The sequence below is a fragment of the Colletotrichum graminicola genome (genome assembly GCF_000149035.1).
Source record: "Colletotrichum graminicola M1.001 genomic scaffold supercont1.8, whole genome shotgun sequence".
Taxonomy (NCBI): Eukaryota; Fungi; Ascomycota; class Sordariomycetes; order Glomerellales; family Glomerellaceae; genus Colletotrichum; species Colletotrichum graminicola.
In genome coordinates, this window is record NW_007361012.1 from 45,059 (window position 1) to 64,046 (window position 18,988).

The window sequence follows — 18,988 nt, forward strand, 5'->3', positions numbered from 1 at the left end:
TCACTCCAGCCAGGACACTGAGTCCACTCGCGCATTCCCGACACTTTACCCTCTTCGACTAGCAAGACAACAAGAGGGCCGCGACAATGGCTCACCCGCCGTACCTCTACAATGTTGTGAGCCATGACCGCGACGCCCGCTTTCCCGAGCCCAAGTTTGACCCTAAGGCCGTGACTCGAGCGAGCTGGGAACCGAAACCACGCATACCGAAGCCTGAAGGACCTCTCATTGTCTTCAATCGCCATCCCGAGTGAGTTCATCTCGTTTAGAGTCTTCAGTGTATCCGTCGGAACATTCAAAAAGAGTACTGACTGACCGTGGCATTTCAGTGCACACTTGGTGCTTTCTCATCGATCCAACAACTATGTCTCTCTCAGTCCAAGGATGAAAAGTTGGATCAAGTCCATTCGGCTCGTTCAGCTGGGCCTGAGAGTCGTCGAACTCATCGGAGCCGCTGGGCTCCTTGCTCTGCTCATTTTGCTGACCAACATTGAAACCCTCGCCAGCTGGGTCATGCGTATTACGGTTTGTTCTTCACATCTGCCATGTCTTCTTCACGCTATAGAGCTAACAACCTCAAAGCTGGGTGTCGCTACAGTGCACTGCCTGTATGCCGTCTATCACTTGCAGAGACCTGCCGGTGGTCGTAGCCCGACTTCCTCTACCGCTTATCAGCTGTTCGCCAGCATCTCGGATCTAGGCATTATGCCCTTATACGCATACGGTGCTCTTAATGCGCACAGCAGTGGCGCTGCATGGAAGACGCGGCTTGCCGACCAAAGCCTGCTAGACTATTTCGTCCCTGCTATCTTTTACACATTCATCAGTGCTGGGAGCCTGCACCTCATTTCCTTGTGCATCTCTATTTGGCTTGGCTTTATGTTCCGCAAGATTTCCCAGATGCCTCCGGACATGAATCCCCTGGAAGACCATCTCACAACCCGCGCCAAGCACAAGAAAAACAAATCCAGTATTGCGACATCTGTAAGCGGCGATAGCGAGAAGCGAATGTCAACCCCCCTCGAGGATCGGCGCCGATCGGGTGCCCCATATGAGGATGTATCTCGACCTCCAAGTATCCCCTTCCAGCGCACACGAGCCGGCTCCGACGCATCCAGCTTCAACCGCGACTCCCTCGCCGATTCGCCTGGCCGCCAATACCAGATCACCCCGGGTAATCCTCCACGCAACTCGGCAGGCATCAGCGAGTATGCGCGTATGTCTGCACCTCGCTCCTCATACCGTGGTTCCTATACTGAAGTCCCGCTTCACGAAACGAATGCTCAGTCATCCCGATCACCTATTTCCTCCGCTGCGATGCTGGCGTCTCAGGGCGATGGCCGCAACGCCGGAAAATTTACAGAGACCTGGTTCGCAACGGACTCACTTATTTCACGCACACAGAAACGGAATCGTGCTATGGATGCTGCACTCGTGACGGAGCAGAAGAGAAAAAACAACAAGGCGTACGAGGCGCTCGGCCAATCCTACGCCGCAGACAACTCTGACTCAGAGCGTGACGAGGATGACCTCGTCGGCAGCGACTTCGAGAACGACGTCGGAAACATATCACACCCAAACCCATTGGCATCCAACCCTCACGCCACTCCGCCAAGAACCAAGACGCCATATTACTCTCTGAAAGATACCGCATTGTCGGAGGTGGACCTCAATTCAGGAAGGGCTAGCGGTACGTTTGATATTGCCGACGAAACGCCTTCCTCGCTCGCCCCTGGTGCCTGGCCACGAAATCGCGATAGCTCCATCCAGCCCGAGTCCGATTTCTATTCGAAGCCCTACGGCGAGCTGAAGCCTGCTACACCGCCCGTCATGATCGGAAGCAACCGAGTGGTGTCATCTGGAAACGACTTCGAGAAGAACCAGTACTCTTCAGCCTATGGACGACGCAATGTGAGTAGTAAGGTTGCCGAAGAAGGCCTTGCCGTGCCAAATGGCGGCTACTCGCGCTATAGTGTTATGTAGGGTTATTCGGTCAAAAATGACGCTGGCAACGAATGGAAGCGAATGGTGCAGATTAGGGTATCTTGTTTCGGAGTTCGTATGGAATTTGATGGCACATTCACGACGCCAACGTCGAGTGTGACTGTATGGTAAGGCAGCTTCGTCAGGACACCGAGGAGAAAACAGGCCATGTTGATACCTGGTGCGGGCCACTGTGTTACGAACGACGTGATGTAAATTAGAGGCTTGCTGGAATTCAGTGGGTTGGAGCCGATATCGATTGAAACAGCCCGTGTCTCTTGACCGCTCTCAATCTCTTAGCTTGCAGTTATGCAACGAACATCAACATTTCTGGCTACTACAAAACGCTTGCCTCAGTTTCTGCTTGTATTAATGACCAAGAACTACATCCTACGAGGCCCGGTCGAGCTCCCCCGAGCGGCGACATCTTGATATTATTACATCGCCAAACGTAACTGCTGCTCAACTCTGAGCGTACCTAGCCCAGTTGACCCGAGGCTCGGCTTCTCTCCACCCCTTATCGTCCCAGGGACCAAGCCCGCTCAAGTGTCTCATTGTTGGTCGCCCATGCGGACAGTTCCAAGGCTTGTCCAGCTCGCCCATGTGGCGAATGAGTTTCTCCATTTGTTTCTGCGCCAAAGCCTTTCCGATCATAACGCTGCTGCGGCACGCTCTCATGGCGAACATGGAACGCACCTTGGATGGCCGAGGGGCCGACGAGCGGGCCTCGGTTAAGTGGTGGTCACCCAGCAGAGAGATGAGTTCTTCGAGGTCGGACAGCGTGAAGGTCGTTTCGCGGCTCAGGGGGAGAGCGAGAAGCTTGCACCTAGACCCTACCGGCTGACTGCCTGAGCTGTCTACACTAACCTTGAACCCGTTGACGTCCAAGGCTGAAATGTTCTCCATGACTATCTCCTCCTCCAAAGCCGTGAGCTCTAGTTGTTTTGGGTGCACCAAACGTTGTGACTGGACGACCGTCGTCGACTGCAGCCTCTCAAAGTTATATTTTTCATCTGACGCATGTTGGTCGATGATAAACAACTCATCGTCCCCCGATGGATCTCCCTCCCCGTCTCTCGTCGCGTTACGGACCGCAATGATAAATCCTAAATTGAACTGGCCGACAATGGTCATTTTGGCAAAATCTGATTTCGATATGATCAGGGATAAAACTTCTTCAGCATCGTCTGCCTCGATACCGCAGGCCATTGCAGAGCGGCTCCGCGGCGGGGTGGCGCGATCTAGTTCCGCTTTCCATACATGGATGCGGGCCTGCAGGCCTGCTGCATCAGTCTTCAAGTCTTGATTATGCTGTAAAGTGGCGTCCTTTCGTTTGATACCCCCCTTGAGAATGTTTGACCTGTGATCTGCGTATTTGGCTTGTCTGGACAAATCTTGCTTTTCACCATTGTCCGTTGTCGATACCACCGCCAATCCATCGCTGGGCTCAGGCGACTCTACACCTGAATTGGTAGTCGGATTTGTGAGCTCATCGAGGACTCCAGAAGGTGCTAGGACTTTCTCGACAGTAGCATCGTCCATCGACTCGTCCAGGGGTGAACCATTCGGCCGATTGCCCTGACTAGACCCTTCATTATCCGAGTCGGCATCTATACTAGAATCGGCTTGCGTTGATAATGTGACACTTTCTTGGCTTTTCTTTCCGTGCCGAACCGACTGGTTTGCTGAAAACATCTGGGATAGGTGCGAGCCAAAAGAGGATTTCGCTGTCGCAGAAATCGTCAATGGTTTGAATGCAGTCGTCTTTGATGCCAGCCCTGGCAAAGACGACATCTCTGACCTAACTCTGGTTCTCTTGGGCGTGGTCTCAATAGAGCCTGTGACCGTACTTTCGCCAATGGTCACAGTCGCAACCTCCGGAGCTGACCGCTTAGGTAGCCGAGGGACCAGTGTAGGCGCAAGATGCCCATCTCGCGGCGCTCGAAGAGGTGTTATGGCCGGTATTTGGGCTTGTTCTTTACGTTCGGTCCTAGTACCAAGTCGCGAGCTATCGATGGGAGACATGGCTGTGCCATCATTGTCGACGGCTTCGGCAAGTCGAGCGTTGAAGTCAAGGACTTGCTGAGGTGTCTTAGTAGTAACAGAGCGAGCTTCAGGTGGGGTCGCCGGAGAACTAGGAGTGTCCCCAGCTGCTTCGTTTTCCAACCCAGACGCATCGGATGAGCGCAGCGCCGGCGGGTTCTTTATGCTTGTTTCATTCGCAGGAGAATCCCTAGAATGAGATGGTGTCTCTCGTTCCTCGCGTGCTACATTTTTATCGTTTATTGTTCGTCCAACCCACCGGCTGATCAAGTTCTGTGACTGGATGTCTGCAGGTGTAAGCTTCCTGATTTTCGAGGCACGAGTCCTCTTTCTTCGCTTATCGCGAGGGAAAGGTTGGTCATCATCCTCGCTGTCGTACTCGGAGCTGAAACCATCATGAAGAGTTGAGCTTGCTGCCGGTTTCCGGCCTCCCTTCTCGTTGTCGGGGATGTTGTTCTGAGCAACAGCCACGATCCTGCTTGGCTGAGCCTTTTGCGTTGACTGCTGAGCGGCCGGAACAGGGTAGTCATGAGACTGGAAAAGAGATGCTAAAGCCTCCTTCAGAGACTCTAACATGCGGCTCTGGTCGTGCAACATGATGGTGCGCTTATCCGGGCTAACATTGACATCGTACAAGTGGGTGTCAAGTTGAATGTCTGCAAATATGAAAGGGGACTGCGACGCGTTGTAGGCTTTGTATACTTCGTTGAAGACCTTGGCAAACTGAGGCAGCCCGCAAGGCCTGCCATTGACGAAGAACATTTGTCGATCAGGTGTCTGACGACCTTCCCCGTGGGCCGGCCGACTCACGTAGCCCTGAACGCGCACCTCGGTAGAGACCTGATTGTCCTTAACAGCTGACTTCAAGGCAGGCCCACTAGTAGGCTCGAACCCGAGCTCCAGGTCGAGAGGGACTAAAACAGTCATTGTTTTGGCACCGAAAATGTTTACAAGGTTCTCGCGCGTAGTGGGATTGCCCTTTGTAGAAAAGAGGACAATGCGCTTGCCCTTTGTGGGCTGTTGCGATACGGAGAATTTGACACCTGTCTGGATACAGGCATATTGGTTCAGGAGTGCGATGACTTTATTCCATTCCCGCTTGATGTTGCGCTGCAGCTCGCGGCGGCGCACGGGAAGGTTGTGGAAGAGATTCTCGACGATGACGTTGGTGCCTTTCTGGGCGGCAACAACATGCGTCTCTTTGAGCTTTCCCGAGGACTCGAAGTCAAGCTTGGTGCCTTTTGGGACATCCTTGTCCATGCATGTAACAATGCTGAACTGCGACAGGGCAGATAAAGACGACAGGGCTTCCCCACGGAAACCAAATGTTTGAAGGGTACCGAGGTCGGAGTATGTTGAGAGCTTGGAGGTGTAATGCTTCAGGGCTACAGTCTCGTAGTTGTCAGGAGATATGCCTGAGCCATTGTCCTGGACTTCAATGGAGTCTAGCCCCTGGTTCTTGAAGCGCACATCTAGGGGAGGTGAATACACAAATCAGAATTAGCAAGCTTCCGGCAGGGGGGAGGGGGTTGGATGGGTGAGCGTTGAATGACCGTACCTATGCTAGAAGCGCCGGCGTCAATGCTGTTCTCTACTAATTCCTTAACGACGGAACAGAGATCGACGATGACTTGGCCGGACTGAATTTGGTGGACCTTCAAGGGGTAAGACAACGTTAGCACGATCAACGATGGCTTTCCGTCAGGCATGAGATGCCAGGGAGGATGCTCACTGTGCGGCCCTCTATGGGTTTGATTGTGGCCATTTTTACGAAGCTTGGAAACTGATGTCCAGTGCTGCATCACTTGTGTGACGCCCAGGCTACTGTCCTGTCACAGGCAAGATCAATTAGTATCGAACAGAAGACGTCTCTCTCATAACCCTCGCATTCATGGGCTAGACACCTCAGGGAAGAGCAGGAGTGTCGAGGCAAAGTAATGGTGAGTGTCGAGAACGACACAATGACGTTCAGCGCGTCAGACGCGTGGAAGGTAGACGTGATGTCACGCGTAAAGTAATAGTCCGGCAATTAGTGATTTCATGGACGCAAATAGCAGCTGTATGGTCCATTTCGAGCCAGCTGTTGACAGCTGGTTCTTATGTAAAATAGAACAGCAACAGTAACAACAACAACAATCTCATGGACTCCTGCAAGCGTCAGAGAAGCAACGCCTCGAAAACCGATGTCCACCTAGGCCGGCATTCTCTGCAGAAGACAACACAAGAAATTGAGAGTCCTTGAATGCAGTACCGACTGCCTCATTGGACCATCTTGTTATATTGTGGCTGACATGCGTCACTCCTTGCTTGGAAGGCGTCGATAAGTAGCGTAATCGTCAACCAATGAATCGCTGCCCTTGTCGTCCCTTGCAGCCGATAAGGTAAAGTCAAAAAGCCTTCCCATACCCGATATTCCAACGTGTCGCTTCTTGCAATTAGGCTGTTTTCTTTCGCAAAACCCATCGGCCTTTGGGGGTCTACAGACGACAGAGGAACCAAGGGCTATTATGGGGCGAGTCCATGAATAGAGATGGAAGCGACAAGGATGGTAATTAGGCCACGCATTTCCTAGCAATTGCATCTCTGTAATATGCCACGGCATAGGTCCTTGAGACATGAACATGGACACGGGCGGGCATTGCGCGGACATGGACATTGGCATCGGCATGGGTGTGGATCTGTATGTAATGGTAAGCTTATCTTGCGACGGTCCACTCCGGAGTTAGCCCCTAGGGCCCTGGCTGGGCGCGGCCGCTCTGCGAATGCGGCCGATAGGGACACGATGGGTTGTCACCTTTCATACAGTGATGTCGTGGTTGGTCGGCTTTTGTCGTCTTACAGTGTTGTGCAGATGGAAACAATTGAAAGTGTTAGTCTGGGATGGGGACACCCGACTGGAAAGGACCAATAGCAAATTTCTCTGGTCATGCTATGCGGAAAGCATAGTCGCTTGCCGTATTATCACGGCCACGAGACACATTTCTGTGGCAAACCAGACGGTTTCAGAGACGTGTTAGCATCGCAACTGGAATGCATGTTGTTGAAGAGAATATTCATCTGCGGCCCGTGGCAAGTCAATTCGTGACAGTAGCATCGAAATCTGCGGCCCAACCAATTTGCGAGAAAGAGGGGTTAGAACCAAAGTTGCAAATCGGGGTTGGGATACAAGGGTTGGCAGATGGAAGAGGAGGAGAAACAAAACTAAAGAAAACAGCCGTCATCATTCATACGGACGGGAAAGAGGGCGACCGCGAATTGACCGACACAGGCGACACAGCGTTTGCTGGAGAAACAAGAAGAAAATGTTTCACGTCACATTGGGACCTCAGGCGGCCATGGGCGGTTGCGAGAACCAGGGATGCCTGGCTAGCTCGGAGAATAATGTTAATGAGAAGAGTGAAAACCAAGGCAAAGGGGATGATTACCCATCTCAAAGATAGATACCTAGGCAGGTGGCTGCTGAAGTCTCTCACTTTCTTTCCCTGCATTGGTCGAGTCGGGTGCTTCGGGCCAGTTGACAGAAAGGATTTGCCGCCAGAACCATTTTCGCCCTCCCGCCCCCTCGTTTTCAATTCTCTTTCTTTCTTTCTTTTTCGGGGATACTGTGTTCCCTTTCACGGTTGAAAAGACGCTCTACAGAGAGGCTTTCACCGAAAATGTAGGGGGGACCTGCTTAGACCACCCAGCATACATACCTAGCTAGGTAGATATTTAGGAAAGAAGCCCTGAGTTGACCGACCCGAGGGAGGGGAGTGCTTCCAGGTGCCCTGCGTTGCCAAAAAAGCACATCGTCTAACGCCATGTTGCGTACATGTACGTACACATACATGGAGGCCTACCAACTGCCATGCGACTCGACACGCCCAAGCATGGATACGTGACGTGTACTTGGTTCAGCAGCAGAAAATGGACGTGCACCAGAGTAGCTCAAAAGTGTCTCACTATCAAAGCTGTCTGTCGCTGCTGGAACAACTAGCAATTGCTTCAGCGCATATGCGCGTGTCGAGCCTTGGTTCAGTACTACGTAGTTTGTCCAGGTCAAGTACTCCGAAGGTACCTTACTTTGGGCTGCTGTCTTGGCAGCATCAAGTTCACCTCATAAGGCGAATCTAACTTGCACTTGACACACATCTTATCTGTGCGTGGCCTACCTATCCATCTTGCATTGGGAGGAGCTGACATTGCCGCGGGAGCACTAACACCAGCAACCAGCTACAATTACAGTACTTTAGGGCCAGCGACGGTAGCGATAGCCTAGCCTCGACAGCACCCACTAGCAGCATACATACCTACTACCTACCTAGGTAGCCTGCTGCCACAACCACCACTTCGCCCAAAGAGAGCACGTTCATTTTCCTTCCTTCTTTCGTCCATTCCTCCCGCTAACGTCTGTCCCTCCTTTGTCGTCGTCGTCGCCGCCGCCATCGCCGTCCCTTGTCGCTCCCTAGGTTTTCTCTGCCGGTTCCCTACTCTCCTGGCAGCCTTGAGCTAAGCTATTCCTCTCTCGAGGCTCGATATACCGAACGAACGCTTCCCTTCCGTGAGAGACTCGAGCGAGCCCTCTCTACCCATGAAGAGGCGCTCGTCGGGTTCGACCGACGACAGCGACGAACCTCCTCACCCTGACCCTCCTGCCATCCGACTCCAACACCACCACTACCAATATCAACACGGCCAACCCTCCCCAGATTGCAATTTTGCATCACCACCACCACCGTCACCACCATCTCGCGCCCCCAAGCAGTCTGCTATCGTCGCCGCAGTTGCTGTCGCCTCGAGGCCTTCGTCGGCAAGGAGTAGACGCTCAAACAACCCCAATTGGAAGCTCGAACATGGCCCGAATGCGAATGGATCACCCGAGAACCATTCCTTGACTGCGTCTTCCTTGCCACCCCCCTTCTCGTCTGTTTCCTTGACTGCGCCATCACCTACCTACCGAAACGACCACCGCCAACTCCCAAATCACACCCACTCCCAAGCCCCTGGCGCTGAACGCCAGACCCACCAGGAAGACGTCGTCAGTCTGCCAAACGTCCAAGACGACGACGACGACGACGACGACAACTCCTCTCGAGACGAGTCGATGGCAACGGCCTCCGAGAAGATGCCCGACGTGCGATTCGCAGGTCGCCGCCCCCGTTCTCGCAGCCCTTGGTCCATCACCATTTTCGCTTTGGCTGTCACCGTTCTTGGCATCACCCTGCTCTGCGCCATCTTGAACTCGTCTTGGACTCGCCAGATCGACGCAAAGGGATGCCGCATGTCCTACATGCGGCCCTCTTACATTCGTCTGCGCGACTTCGACACCGAACACACTCGCTTTGCGACGAAGTACTCACTGTACCTATACCGTGAGCAGGGCGTCGACGACGAAAGAAAGGTGCTCCCCCAACTCACTTCCCCTTTGCCAGGCTAGCTGCTGATCGTTTGCAGTTGAGAGGTATCCCTGTACTCTTCATTCCAGGCAATGCTGGAAGCTACAAACAGGTTCGGCCGATAGCAGCTGAAGCTGCGAATTACTACCACGAATCTCTCCAACACGATGAAATTGCCGCGGCCACGGGCACTCGGAGCCTTGACTTTTTCACCGTAGACTTTAACGAAGACATCACGGCCTTTCATGGACAGACAATGTTGGACCAGGCAGAGTACTTGAACGAGGCCATCAGGTACATTCTGTCCCTGTACATGGACCCGCGCATGTCTGCGCGTGACCATGGCTTACCGGATCCCACCTCTGTTCTCGTTCTTGGTCACTCGATGGGTGGCATCGTTGCGCGCACAATGCTCATTATGCCAAACTACCAGTCCAACTCCATCAACACCATCATCACCATGTCTGCTCCCCACTCGCGTCCTCCTGTGACCTTTGACGGGCAGATCGTCAAGATATATGACGATATCAACGACTATTGGCGTCATGCCTACTCTCAAAAATGGGCCAATAACAACCCGTTGTGGCACGTTACTCTTGTCTCGATTGCTGGGGGCGGCTTAGACACCGTGGTCCCATCCGACTATGCTAGCGTCGAGTCGATAATTCCCGAGACGCATGGTTTCACTGTCTTCACCACAGGCATACCTGGCGTCTGGACTAGTATGGACCACCAGGCCATTCTTTGGTGCGACCAATTCCGCAAAGTCGTTGCTCGGGCCATGTACGACGTCGTCGATGTCCACAGATCTTCGCAAACTAAGCCAAGGGCAGAAAGGATGAGAGTCTTCAAGAAATGGTTCCTCACTGGCATGGAATCCATTGCGGAAAAAACTCTACCTTCAGAGGGGCTAAGCACGCTTCTTACTCTTGAGGATAATTCCAATGCCATCATGGCGCAGGGCGAACGCCTAGTTCTGCGGCAGCTTGGGCGCGAACCGAAACCACGTGCTCATTTGCTTCCTGTGCCCCCTCAGGGATCCCCAGAAAGCAAACGATTTACACTTCTGAGTGACACGGCTCTGGATAAACCAGGAGAACACGGCAAGTTGGAGGTCTTGTTTTGCAGTGTTTTCCCGCTACAGCCCGGCCAAGCGACAACCTTGTTCTCAATGAACATGGATCTCTCAGGAGACAGTACGGGGTCGACCAGGTTAGCGTGCAAGAGCGCTGCGCCCGACGTCATCTTGCTACCTCCTTCGACGGAATCTCGTCATGAGCCGTTTTCCCTGGACAACGACCCGGTAACGAGACCGTTCTCGTATCTCCAGTTTGACACCGAAGACATCTCCGATCACCAGTTTGTGGCCGTCGTGGATAAAGCCGTCAAACCAACTCGAAGCTTTGTGGTGGCCGAGTTCAGCGACTACTCTCAGTCTCACAGACGGCGAAATATCAGCCTACGCCGACTCCTCGCGTTCGGGATGACATTGAGCCTCCCATCAAACCGTTCCATGGTTGCAGAAATCAACATCCCCACCCTCCAATCCAGCCTCCTCGCTTACAGCTTAGAGATGGCCAACCAAGCGTGCGGCACTACTTCAGGGCTCTTCTCCCCAATGATTCGGCAGCACTTGGCTCAGCCGTACGAGTCCAAGTTTTTTGTCAACGCGAGACATGCCAGCATCAGCATGCATGGCGTAGCCCCCTTTGTTCCGCCTCCCCTGAGGCACAAGGGGCATGACGAGCAGGGCCTTAGTCTTCAGTTCTGGACCGACCCGACATGCGAATCCGCTATCCAAGTCAAACTGACGGTTGACGTGTTGGGCAGTTTGGGTAAGCTGTACATGCGCTATCGAACTGTATTCGCAGCTTTCCCACTGCTCGTGGTGACTCTTGTGCTTCGCAAACAGTTTCGTGTATACGACACCACTGGCACGTTCATCTCTTTTTCTGAGGGCCTCGACCTCTGCTTACGGCAGTCACTGCCTCTTATGCTTCTTTCTTTGACGTTTCTCTCCTTGTCAATGACAGGATCCTGGTCGTCGGGGCCGGGTGTGTTCTGGCACTGGCGTAACACAACGTCAACTGCAGCTGATTTTCACAGCAACGATCTTCTTACCGGCACTCAGGATCCTTTTTTCTGGTTTCTGACCCCCCTTATCGGAGTTGTCTGCATCGGTGTATGCGCAGTCCTTCACTATGTTACCCTGGCTTTGACCCAGCTCCTCGGAATCGCCTACTCGCGGTTGGCTCTTCGACCCTACGGCCAGGCGAGAGACGAGCGGCGGCGAGCGCAGCTGCCGGCTTTTGTCGCTTCGTCACCCCGCCGGCGCATGGTCACCACAGCAGTCCTTCTGTTCCTGGTGTCCACCTTTATCCCTTACCAATTCGCTTACTTGGTAGCATGCCTTGTCCAGCTCTTTACTGCTGTCCGCGCACTCCGAATTGCCTCGGAGCTCAAGTCCGGGCCGACCTTCGCCTTTTACCATTATGCTCACTCAATCTTACTTCTCATGCTTTGGGTCCTTCCTATAAACCTGCCGATCCTGGCCGTGTGGATCCGCAACCTCGCCGTCCACTGGCTTACACCGTTCTCCTCGCATCACAATGTACTCTCCATTATGCCCTTCATTCTTCTTGTGGAGAACCTGACAACGGGCAAGATGGTGCCTAGAGTTAGTGGAAGGATGAGGCACCTCACCAGCGTGCTTTTGTTTGGCACTGCCATCTACGCTGCAATTTATGGTGTCTCATATGCCTACATGCTACACTACCTTGTCAACTTAATAGCTGCATGGTTAGTTGTGGTCCACTCGACAAATGATAATTGGCCCCTCGCCGGCTTCAGTTCGATATTCGAAAACAGTCACGTCGAAGATCGCAAGCGTGGTAAGACGCCATAACGGCAAAGCTGACACTCGGCTATTGCTATGCCATGTTATTGGCAATGCCAATTCGGTCAAAGAGACCTTCAGCTTCCTAAAAGCGGAGTTTCAATTCAACTACCCCACGATGTATATACGACAAATGCCCGGCTCGCCAGGCCCTTACTTTTAATACGGGTTCATGACGTAGAAGATGCGGGAGCCTTCATTTCTTTTGATATAGACGGTCTCAACTACGTGTAACCAACCTCAAACGCCTTTGCCTTGACGTCAGAATGGACATATGAGGCCTTCGACCATAACACATGGGCGTTGGCATAATGTTTTCAGTTATCGTTATTTGTTTATCTGCATCTTGCATTGGCTGGAGTTTGAACGGTTCGTGCGTTTTGGCTAGAGGCACCGAAACGCGGTTTTGTTTCCCTCTCTTTTTCTACCCTTTCTTTTTTCTCCTTTGCCATGGAACTTCGGAATCGTCTCAGGCTCTTCCTTAGTCTTCCCCATTTGGTCTCGGCCTGAGGAAGTATAGCGTTACAACAAGGAGTCATCCCGGATGTTTTCGTGAGAAGGATTACAAGCTAGAAAGGATGGAGCTTCTTCTCACTCGATTATTTTATATAATGTCATGACGGGCTTTCTCTTTGGGTTTTGGATCCCGTCTCTGAGCCTAATCTAGTAGCGGCCCTAAGGAAGCTTTACATTCTCTATACACGAAAGGGGAAGAGGCCTGCACTGACCCAGAGCGCACGCCAGGCGATGGCAGTGGAAGAGCAGGTTATAGTTTGCGCAAGGAGACGCACTGAGTTGCAGGTGGCGGCGATTGCCCTCCACAAATGCTCGATCTAGAATGCTAGATCAATTCTGATGCTACTGATGAAATCATGCGAATGTCACTGTGGCCTAACATGTGCCGAAGAAGCCACAATCTTGTTATGTGAAGTGCCTGATCTAGTCGCTTGTTCAAACCCTCAGCCACGGAAACAGCACCTTGAGAGTCATAGTCGTAGTGGGGAGGTGGCAGAAGGCTTTGGGGTGAACAACCGGAATAACTCCTATTGAACTGTATAGTAAATGGTGCGATAATGCATGCCAGCGAGGCAACCGAAAACGCCGATCCTCTATCCCTTGTCCTCAGTCGCCGCATTGCAAGGTCTAGAATGGCGAACCGCAATCCGATGCCTATGCATCCTTGGTTTCTTGATATGTACAAGAAAGCTCTTGGGGCTCGCAAAGAGCTGTATCGCACCTGTATTATGCAGCTATATTGCACCATTCCCTACTCATCATGTTTCCAACATCAGCCTTTGATGAGACCTTCAGTCGACCTGTTCAGCCTTGCTCTTTTCTTCCTTGGCCCATTTAAGTCGCTGGTGGTAGATAACCCATAGCGTAAGGATCAGACCAACAGAGCATGCCCCGAGTGTCATCAGGTATGCTGCGCGATAGCATTCTAGCCCTTCGTGACAAACACGCTCGCCATCCGGTCCCAAAACACTATGCTTGTCGTAGATCTTTCCATAGAAAATGTTGAACACGTTACCCGAGACAACAGGTGATAGCGTCATCAAACCCCAGTTTTGGCTGAGCCCGTGGATTCCAAACGTTTCGGCTACGATGGAGGGGAATACTCCAAAAAGGAAGCCGTACGCAATGCCAGAAAGACCAGAGACCAATCCAAGCAAGTGAGGGTTAATGACGTGGAGAGCCAGAACTTGAGCTACAAAGAAGACGGCACTGGATGCCACAAGGCACCAGACTCGACTGCCGTTGAGCCGCTTGATCAAATCTGAGCCGACGCCTTGGTGATTCAAATCAGCTGGTGCTTCATGGGAGTTGGTAACCACGAGTGGTAATGATCATACCGCTAAGGAGCCTGCCAGCAAAACTGCATACTGACAAGATGGACACGTGCATCTGCTGCCTTGTGATGAGATACGCCTCATCTACAGACTCGTCCCAATGGCGCCATAGAGCTTTAACGTCATTCCCAATGTTGCTAGAGGCGAATGTTAGCTTCAGTCTATGGATAGTATCGCGAGATTTCGAGACTTACTTGATGGTCATCAGGCCGATACCAGTAAGGATTCCCATGACGATGAACAATTGCCAAAAATCGATCTCACGCAGAAGTGCCCAGCCACGAATATCTATTCGATGAGAACGATCCAGATCAACACTACTCTGCACAAAGACATCACCGGGCATAGAGGAGGTGCTCGACACCAGCGAGGACGTCTCGTTGGGCTCATAATCATCGGCATCGATGTCTTCGATTTGCGCCTCATCAGCCTCGAGAGACGGCGCAGACGGTTCGTGTTCTGGCTGGACCGGCTCATAGTGGGTGGTGGCAGTAGTAGTATTGGCAACTTTAAGCGACGTACCAGGTTCAATCAGGGAGGCGCTGTGTCCATGACCTGGGCGATTGGGTCTGGCCTCTTCCGAGGACGTACGACGAAGCTGCTGCGAGCCAGATAGGACATCACCGGTGGGCACGCTGTGATAATTGGCATGGGGCCAGACACGCAAGAAAAAGAAGCCGAGGAAAGTCAGCCCGCAGGTTCCAAAAGAGAGCAGAGCCAGAAAGGCACTTGTGTTTCCTGGGAAAAAGATTGTTCCAAAGGTCGAGAAAAAAAAGGCACTCAAGCCAAAAGCTGCCAGAGGAAATGCCGTTGCGGTGCCCCGGTGATGCGGCCAGTTCAAAGCAGATGTCTTCACGGCCGCTGCAAAGGCCAGACATCCACCGAGGCCAGTCAGATATGAAAAGAAACAGAGGAGCGGCACCGGAGCAGCGGCGCGATCGTAAGCGATATGGAATGGGAAGTATCCAAGAGCGAGCAAGACGGAGCCGAGGATAACTGCAAGGCGAGGGCCTTTGTGGTCAACGAGTATGCCGACGGGAACGCCCAACGAATACATTCCTAAGTTGGCGGAAAGGCCAATAACGTTTGTTTCGGTCGAGGAAAGCTTCAGTCGCTCAGCGAATTGAGGCGCCCATGCTGAGTAAACGTACTGGATGCAAACGGCAGGTTAGCAATAAGTTTGAATACAGAGTTCATGACAGATGCTGTGGGAAGGGAAACGATCCAGTCGCGCCAACTCACGTTGGTACCGCACGCCAGAGAGATGACGGTAGCTGCGACGCTGGCGACCAGGCGCGCGCGATGCAGTTGTTTCTCTCGTTGATTTGCCATGGTTTTCCTATGGCCCCGGGGATCGACGTGGAAATGCAGTCTCTCAAGATATCATACTTCGAGTTTCGGGGAGGAGCACAACGGCAATCGATAGTCGGCGGCGAAGATCGGGGACCAGGAGCGATGACGGCGATGATTTGGAGCCTTTGCGTAGAGTTGGCGTGAATGTGCGTGTGGTTGGTTTAGTGTACTATCGGGGGAGCCGAGTTCATAGCTATACGGATGAAGCCAATAGTACGCAACATAAAAAAACAGGCGCCGCAAGGAGGATTCGAGATTTGGTATGTGTAGCAGAATAGAAGGAAGATGCGGCGGATTGGTAATTGAGGAGGAGAAAGAGGAGGGGCAAGAGCGGAGGCGGTTGAGGGCACCGGGAAGCTTTGCGGACAGGAAACGATACGGGGAACAATGCCGGATCCCTTATCTTTGGAATCGGAAATCACGAACCCTTTCGTAGTGCAGATACCTATCTACTAGGTAGGCAGGAAATAGGTAATCACCTCCCTGCCTTTGCCGATGGCATGCCTGTGTGCAGTGGCCCCCCATCCCTCCCTGGTAAACGCCAAATAACAAGCCCCTGTTTGCTCCTTGGTCGGAGCTGCGATGCAGGAAGTTCACTGCCGAAAAGGTTAACTGGCCGCGTAACGAGTACCAATAGTGGTGCAGATATTACATATTAGATACGTAAAGAGCTTAGTACTCGGTACATTGAAGTGGACCTGGGCTATCTTGGCTCGACGCCGCGCAGCGCACTGCGCAAGGAGTGATCAGACAAGCTCACAGTGTCCCCCCCCCAGTAACCTCAGAGTACCGTGCATAATAGCCTGTGTAAAGGTCTGCACATAATAGATACAGCTAGATAAGGATTTAGCTAATAGGCTTATATAGATTTATATTTCTAAAAAAAAAAAAAATTTCTAAAGTATATATAGTAAAAATATTTCTAGACTAATTAGAAAATAATTTAGAAATATATAGGTAAGGTAGATATTATATAGAAATATTTCTAAACTAATTACTTATTAGCTAAATATTTTTCTATATACTAATAAAGTACTTATACTACTAGATAATAGTAGTAATATAATTTAAATAAGGGATTTATAGTAAAAACACTAGAAATATTTCTAAAATATCTCTTAATTAACTTAGACTAAACTAAAAAAGATTTATAGTAATTTAGTAGTATTAAAAACGTTTTAGGAATATTTCTAAAACGTTTTTACTAATACTACTAGTATAATAGTAAGTTTACTAAGGCTAAATATAAGAAATATAATATATATAGAAAATATTAGACTATTCCTAACGCTATAAATCCTAAAAGATAAGTTCTAAAGTTTAATTAAAAGTTAAAATATTATTTAAAATAATATTATGTTTTTTATTTATCTAAGCTTATAACTATAAATAGATTTTATTTAAAAAACTTATTATTATTAGGTAAAGTATAATTTTTTATTTAAAAGTATATAAAAAGAACTAAAAAAAATTAATAGATAATATAACTATAAGATATTAAGCTTATTCTTATATTAGATATAAGTCTAGTAAATAATAAATCTTAAGTAAATAAAAATATTTTTATTATTAATTATATTTACTTTCTTATAGTAATCCTTAAAATACTAAATATATTAGAAGATAGTATAGTATTTATTATCTTAATAGAATTACTATTACTAAAAGAAATTAAAGCACTATAGTTAATTATATAGTATACTATTCTTAAAGTAAATAATTTACTAATACTATTATAAATATAATATAATATAAAGGTAATAAGGTTAGAATTCCTAACTATAAGTATAGCTCTTAAAGATATACTTATTACTTATTACTTTTATAACTACACTAGTAGTAAAGTATACCTATATACTTTAGTATAAGACTTCTATTACTTTAGTGTTATATTAGACTTAGCTATATAGATAAAAGCCTTATAAACTAAAGTAAAAGAATTTATAATAAAAAAAAAGATCTTAGTGTAAGTAGGAAGGTTTTAAGAACGTTTTTAATTAAGTTTTAATAAAAGCTAAGAAATAAGTAGTATAATATATATAATACATACTAGATTTTAAAAAGGTTATATATATAAAGCTTAGGTTAAAAGCTATAAGCCTATCCTAATTAAATTAAACTATAAGGTAAGAATTATTCCTTAAATTAAGAAATAAACTAATATAGCTTAGTATATTATTAGTATCTAATAATAAATTATTTACTATATAAACTTATATATATATAAAGACTATACTAACTATTTTTAGCTTATTATTCTTACTAAATAGAGAAGCTATATAGACTATATCTATATAAGACTTTAAGGTACTAATTATAAGCTAGTAAATAAAGGAGGGTAAAAGTGCTTTATCTTTATAAGTAATAAGTAAAAAAGGTAAATATATAGTATAATACTTTTTATTTTTATTATAAGAGAATTTACTAATATTAAATAATAAATTAAATATACTATAAAGAACCTCTAGAGCTTTAATAAATAAAGTGTAAGGTTAAAATAAAGTTTTTTTTTCTAAAAGATATTAAAATAACGCTATTTATCTTATTTACCTCCTATAGCTAGTACTCTTACCCTCCCCCTACTAGCCTTAAAGACACTACTATCTATTTTAAATAAAATTATAAAAGTAATCTAGTATATTAATAAACTAAGAATAAGCCTAAGTAAGAATTTATAATAAATATTATAGTATTTTTATTAATATATTTCTAGATATATTTCTACGCTTTTCTAAACTTAAGAAGCTTATTTCTTAATATAGGGGAAAGTTAATTATAAATATATACTAAAGTCTTATAAATACTAACTACTTTTAGTATATTATCTAAAAGCAAAAAATCTTTTTATTTCCTTAGGGAACATAAGTAATTACCTTTACACTATAGTAGACTAAAGAATAAAACTAGTAGACTTATATAAAAGTATCTAAATTTTAATATCTAATATATACTAATATAAGTTTATTAAAAGTATATATAGTAGTCCTATTAATTATATAGTAACTATATAGTTATCTACTTCTTTAAAAAGCAGATAAAGTAATAAATATTTACTAATATAAAGATATTTATAGTTAATACTAACTATAAATATATAAGAGGTATATACTATTATAAAATTATTTAGGTATAGTATAGTTATAAATTAAAAAAAGGTAAAGATATAAAGATAATTTAATTAAGAAACGTTCCTAATACCTTTTAGTACTCCTACTTACTTAATACTTTACTAATTTAAAAACAGTAGATATATATTACTATATATTTTATATAGTTTTTAATATACTTAAGTAAAAATATATAGTTAAGGTTAAGTAGAAGTATATCTATAGTAAAGGACTTCTTAAGGTAACACTAAACTAAGGCCTTAGTGTAATCTAGGGCTTTAGATAATACCTATAGGGTAAGTTCTACCTATAAGAAACCTAAGAAATCTAAGTCTAAAACACTATCTAACTTTACTATCCTCCCTGGTAATATAGTATAAA

At 47.8% G+C, this 18,988-nt stretch overlaps 4 protein-coding genes across 4 annotated transcripts; 2 read left to right on the forward strand and 2 right to left on the reverse strand.

Annotated features, from left to right (window-relative positions):
- Window positions 1-86: 86 nt before the first annotated feature.
- GLRG_02699 (uncharacterized protein) lies at window positions 87-1,983 on the forward strand (the record flags this gene model as incomplete). Its single annotated transcript, XM_008093384.1, has 3 exons — window positions 87-250; window positions 330-525; window positions 583-1,983. 3 exons carry the CDS (start codon window positions 87-89, stop codon window positions 1,981-1,983), a joined length of 1,761 nt encoding a protein of 586 aa, XP_008091575.1.
- A 462-nt stretch (window positions 1,984-2,445) lies between these two features.
- On the reverse strand, window positions 2,446-5,791 carry GLRG_02700 (DNA mismatch repair protein MutL; the record flags this gene model as incomplete). Its single annotated transcript, XM_008093385.1, has 3 exons — window positions 2,446-5,498; window positions 5,585-5,681; window positions 5,759-5,791. 3 exons carry the CDS (start codon window positions 5,789-5,791, stop codon window positions 2,446-2,448), a joined length of 3,183 nt encoding a protein of 1,060 aa, XP_008091576.1.
- Window positions 5,792-8,596: 2,805 nt separating this feature from the next.
- On the forward strand, window positions 8,597-12,306 carry GLRG_02701 (uncharacterized protein; the record flags this gene model as incomplete). Its single annotated transcript, XM_008093386.1, has 2 exons — window positions 8,597-9,406; window positions 9,460-12,306. The coding sequence occupies 2 exons, from the start codon at window positions 8,597-8,599 to the stop codon at window positions 12,304-12,306; spliced, it is 3,657 nt and encodes a 1,218-aa protein (XP_008091577.1).
- Window positions 12,307-13,604: 1,298 nt separating this feature from the next.
- Window positions 13,605-15,479, reverse strand: GLRG_02702 (major facilitator superfamily transporter; the record flags this gene model as incomplete). Its single annotated transcript, XM_008093387.1, has 4 exons — window positions 13,605-14,086; window positions 14,151-14,284; window positions 14,342-15,297; window positions 15,390-15,479. 4 exons carry the CDS (start codon window positions 15,477-15,479, stop codon window positions 13,605-13,607), a joined length of 1,662 nt encoding a protein of 553 aa, XP_008091578.1.
- Window positions 15,480-18,988: the final 3,509 nt, after the last annotated feature.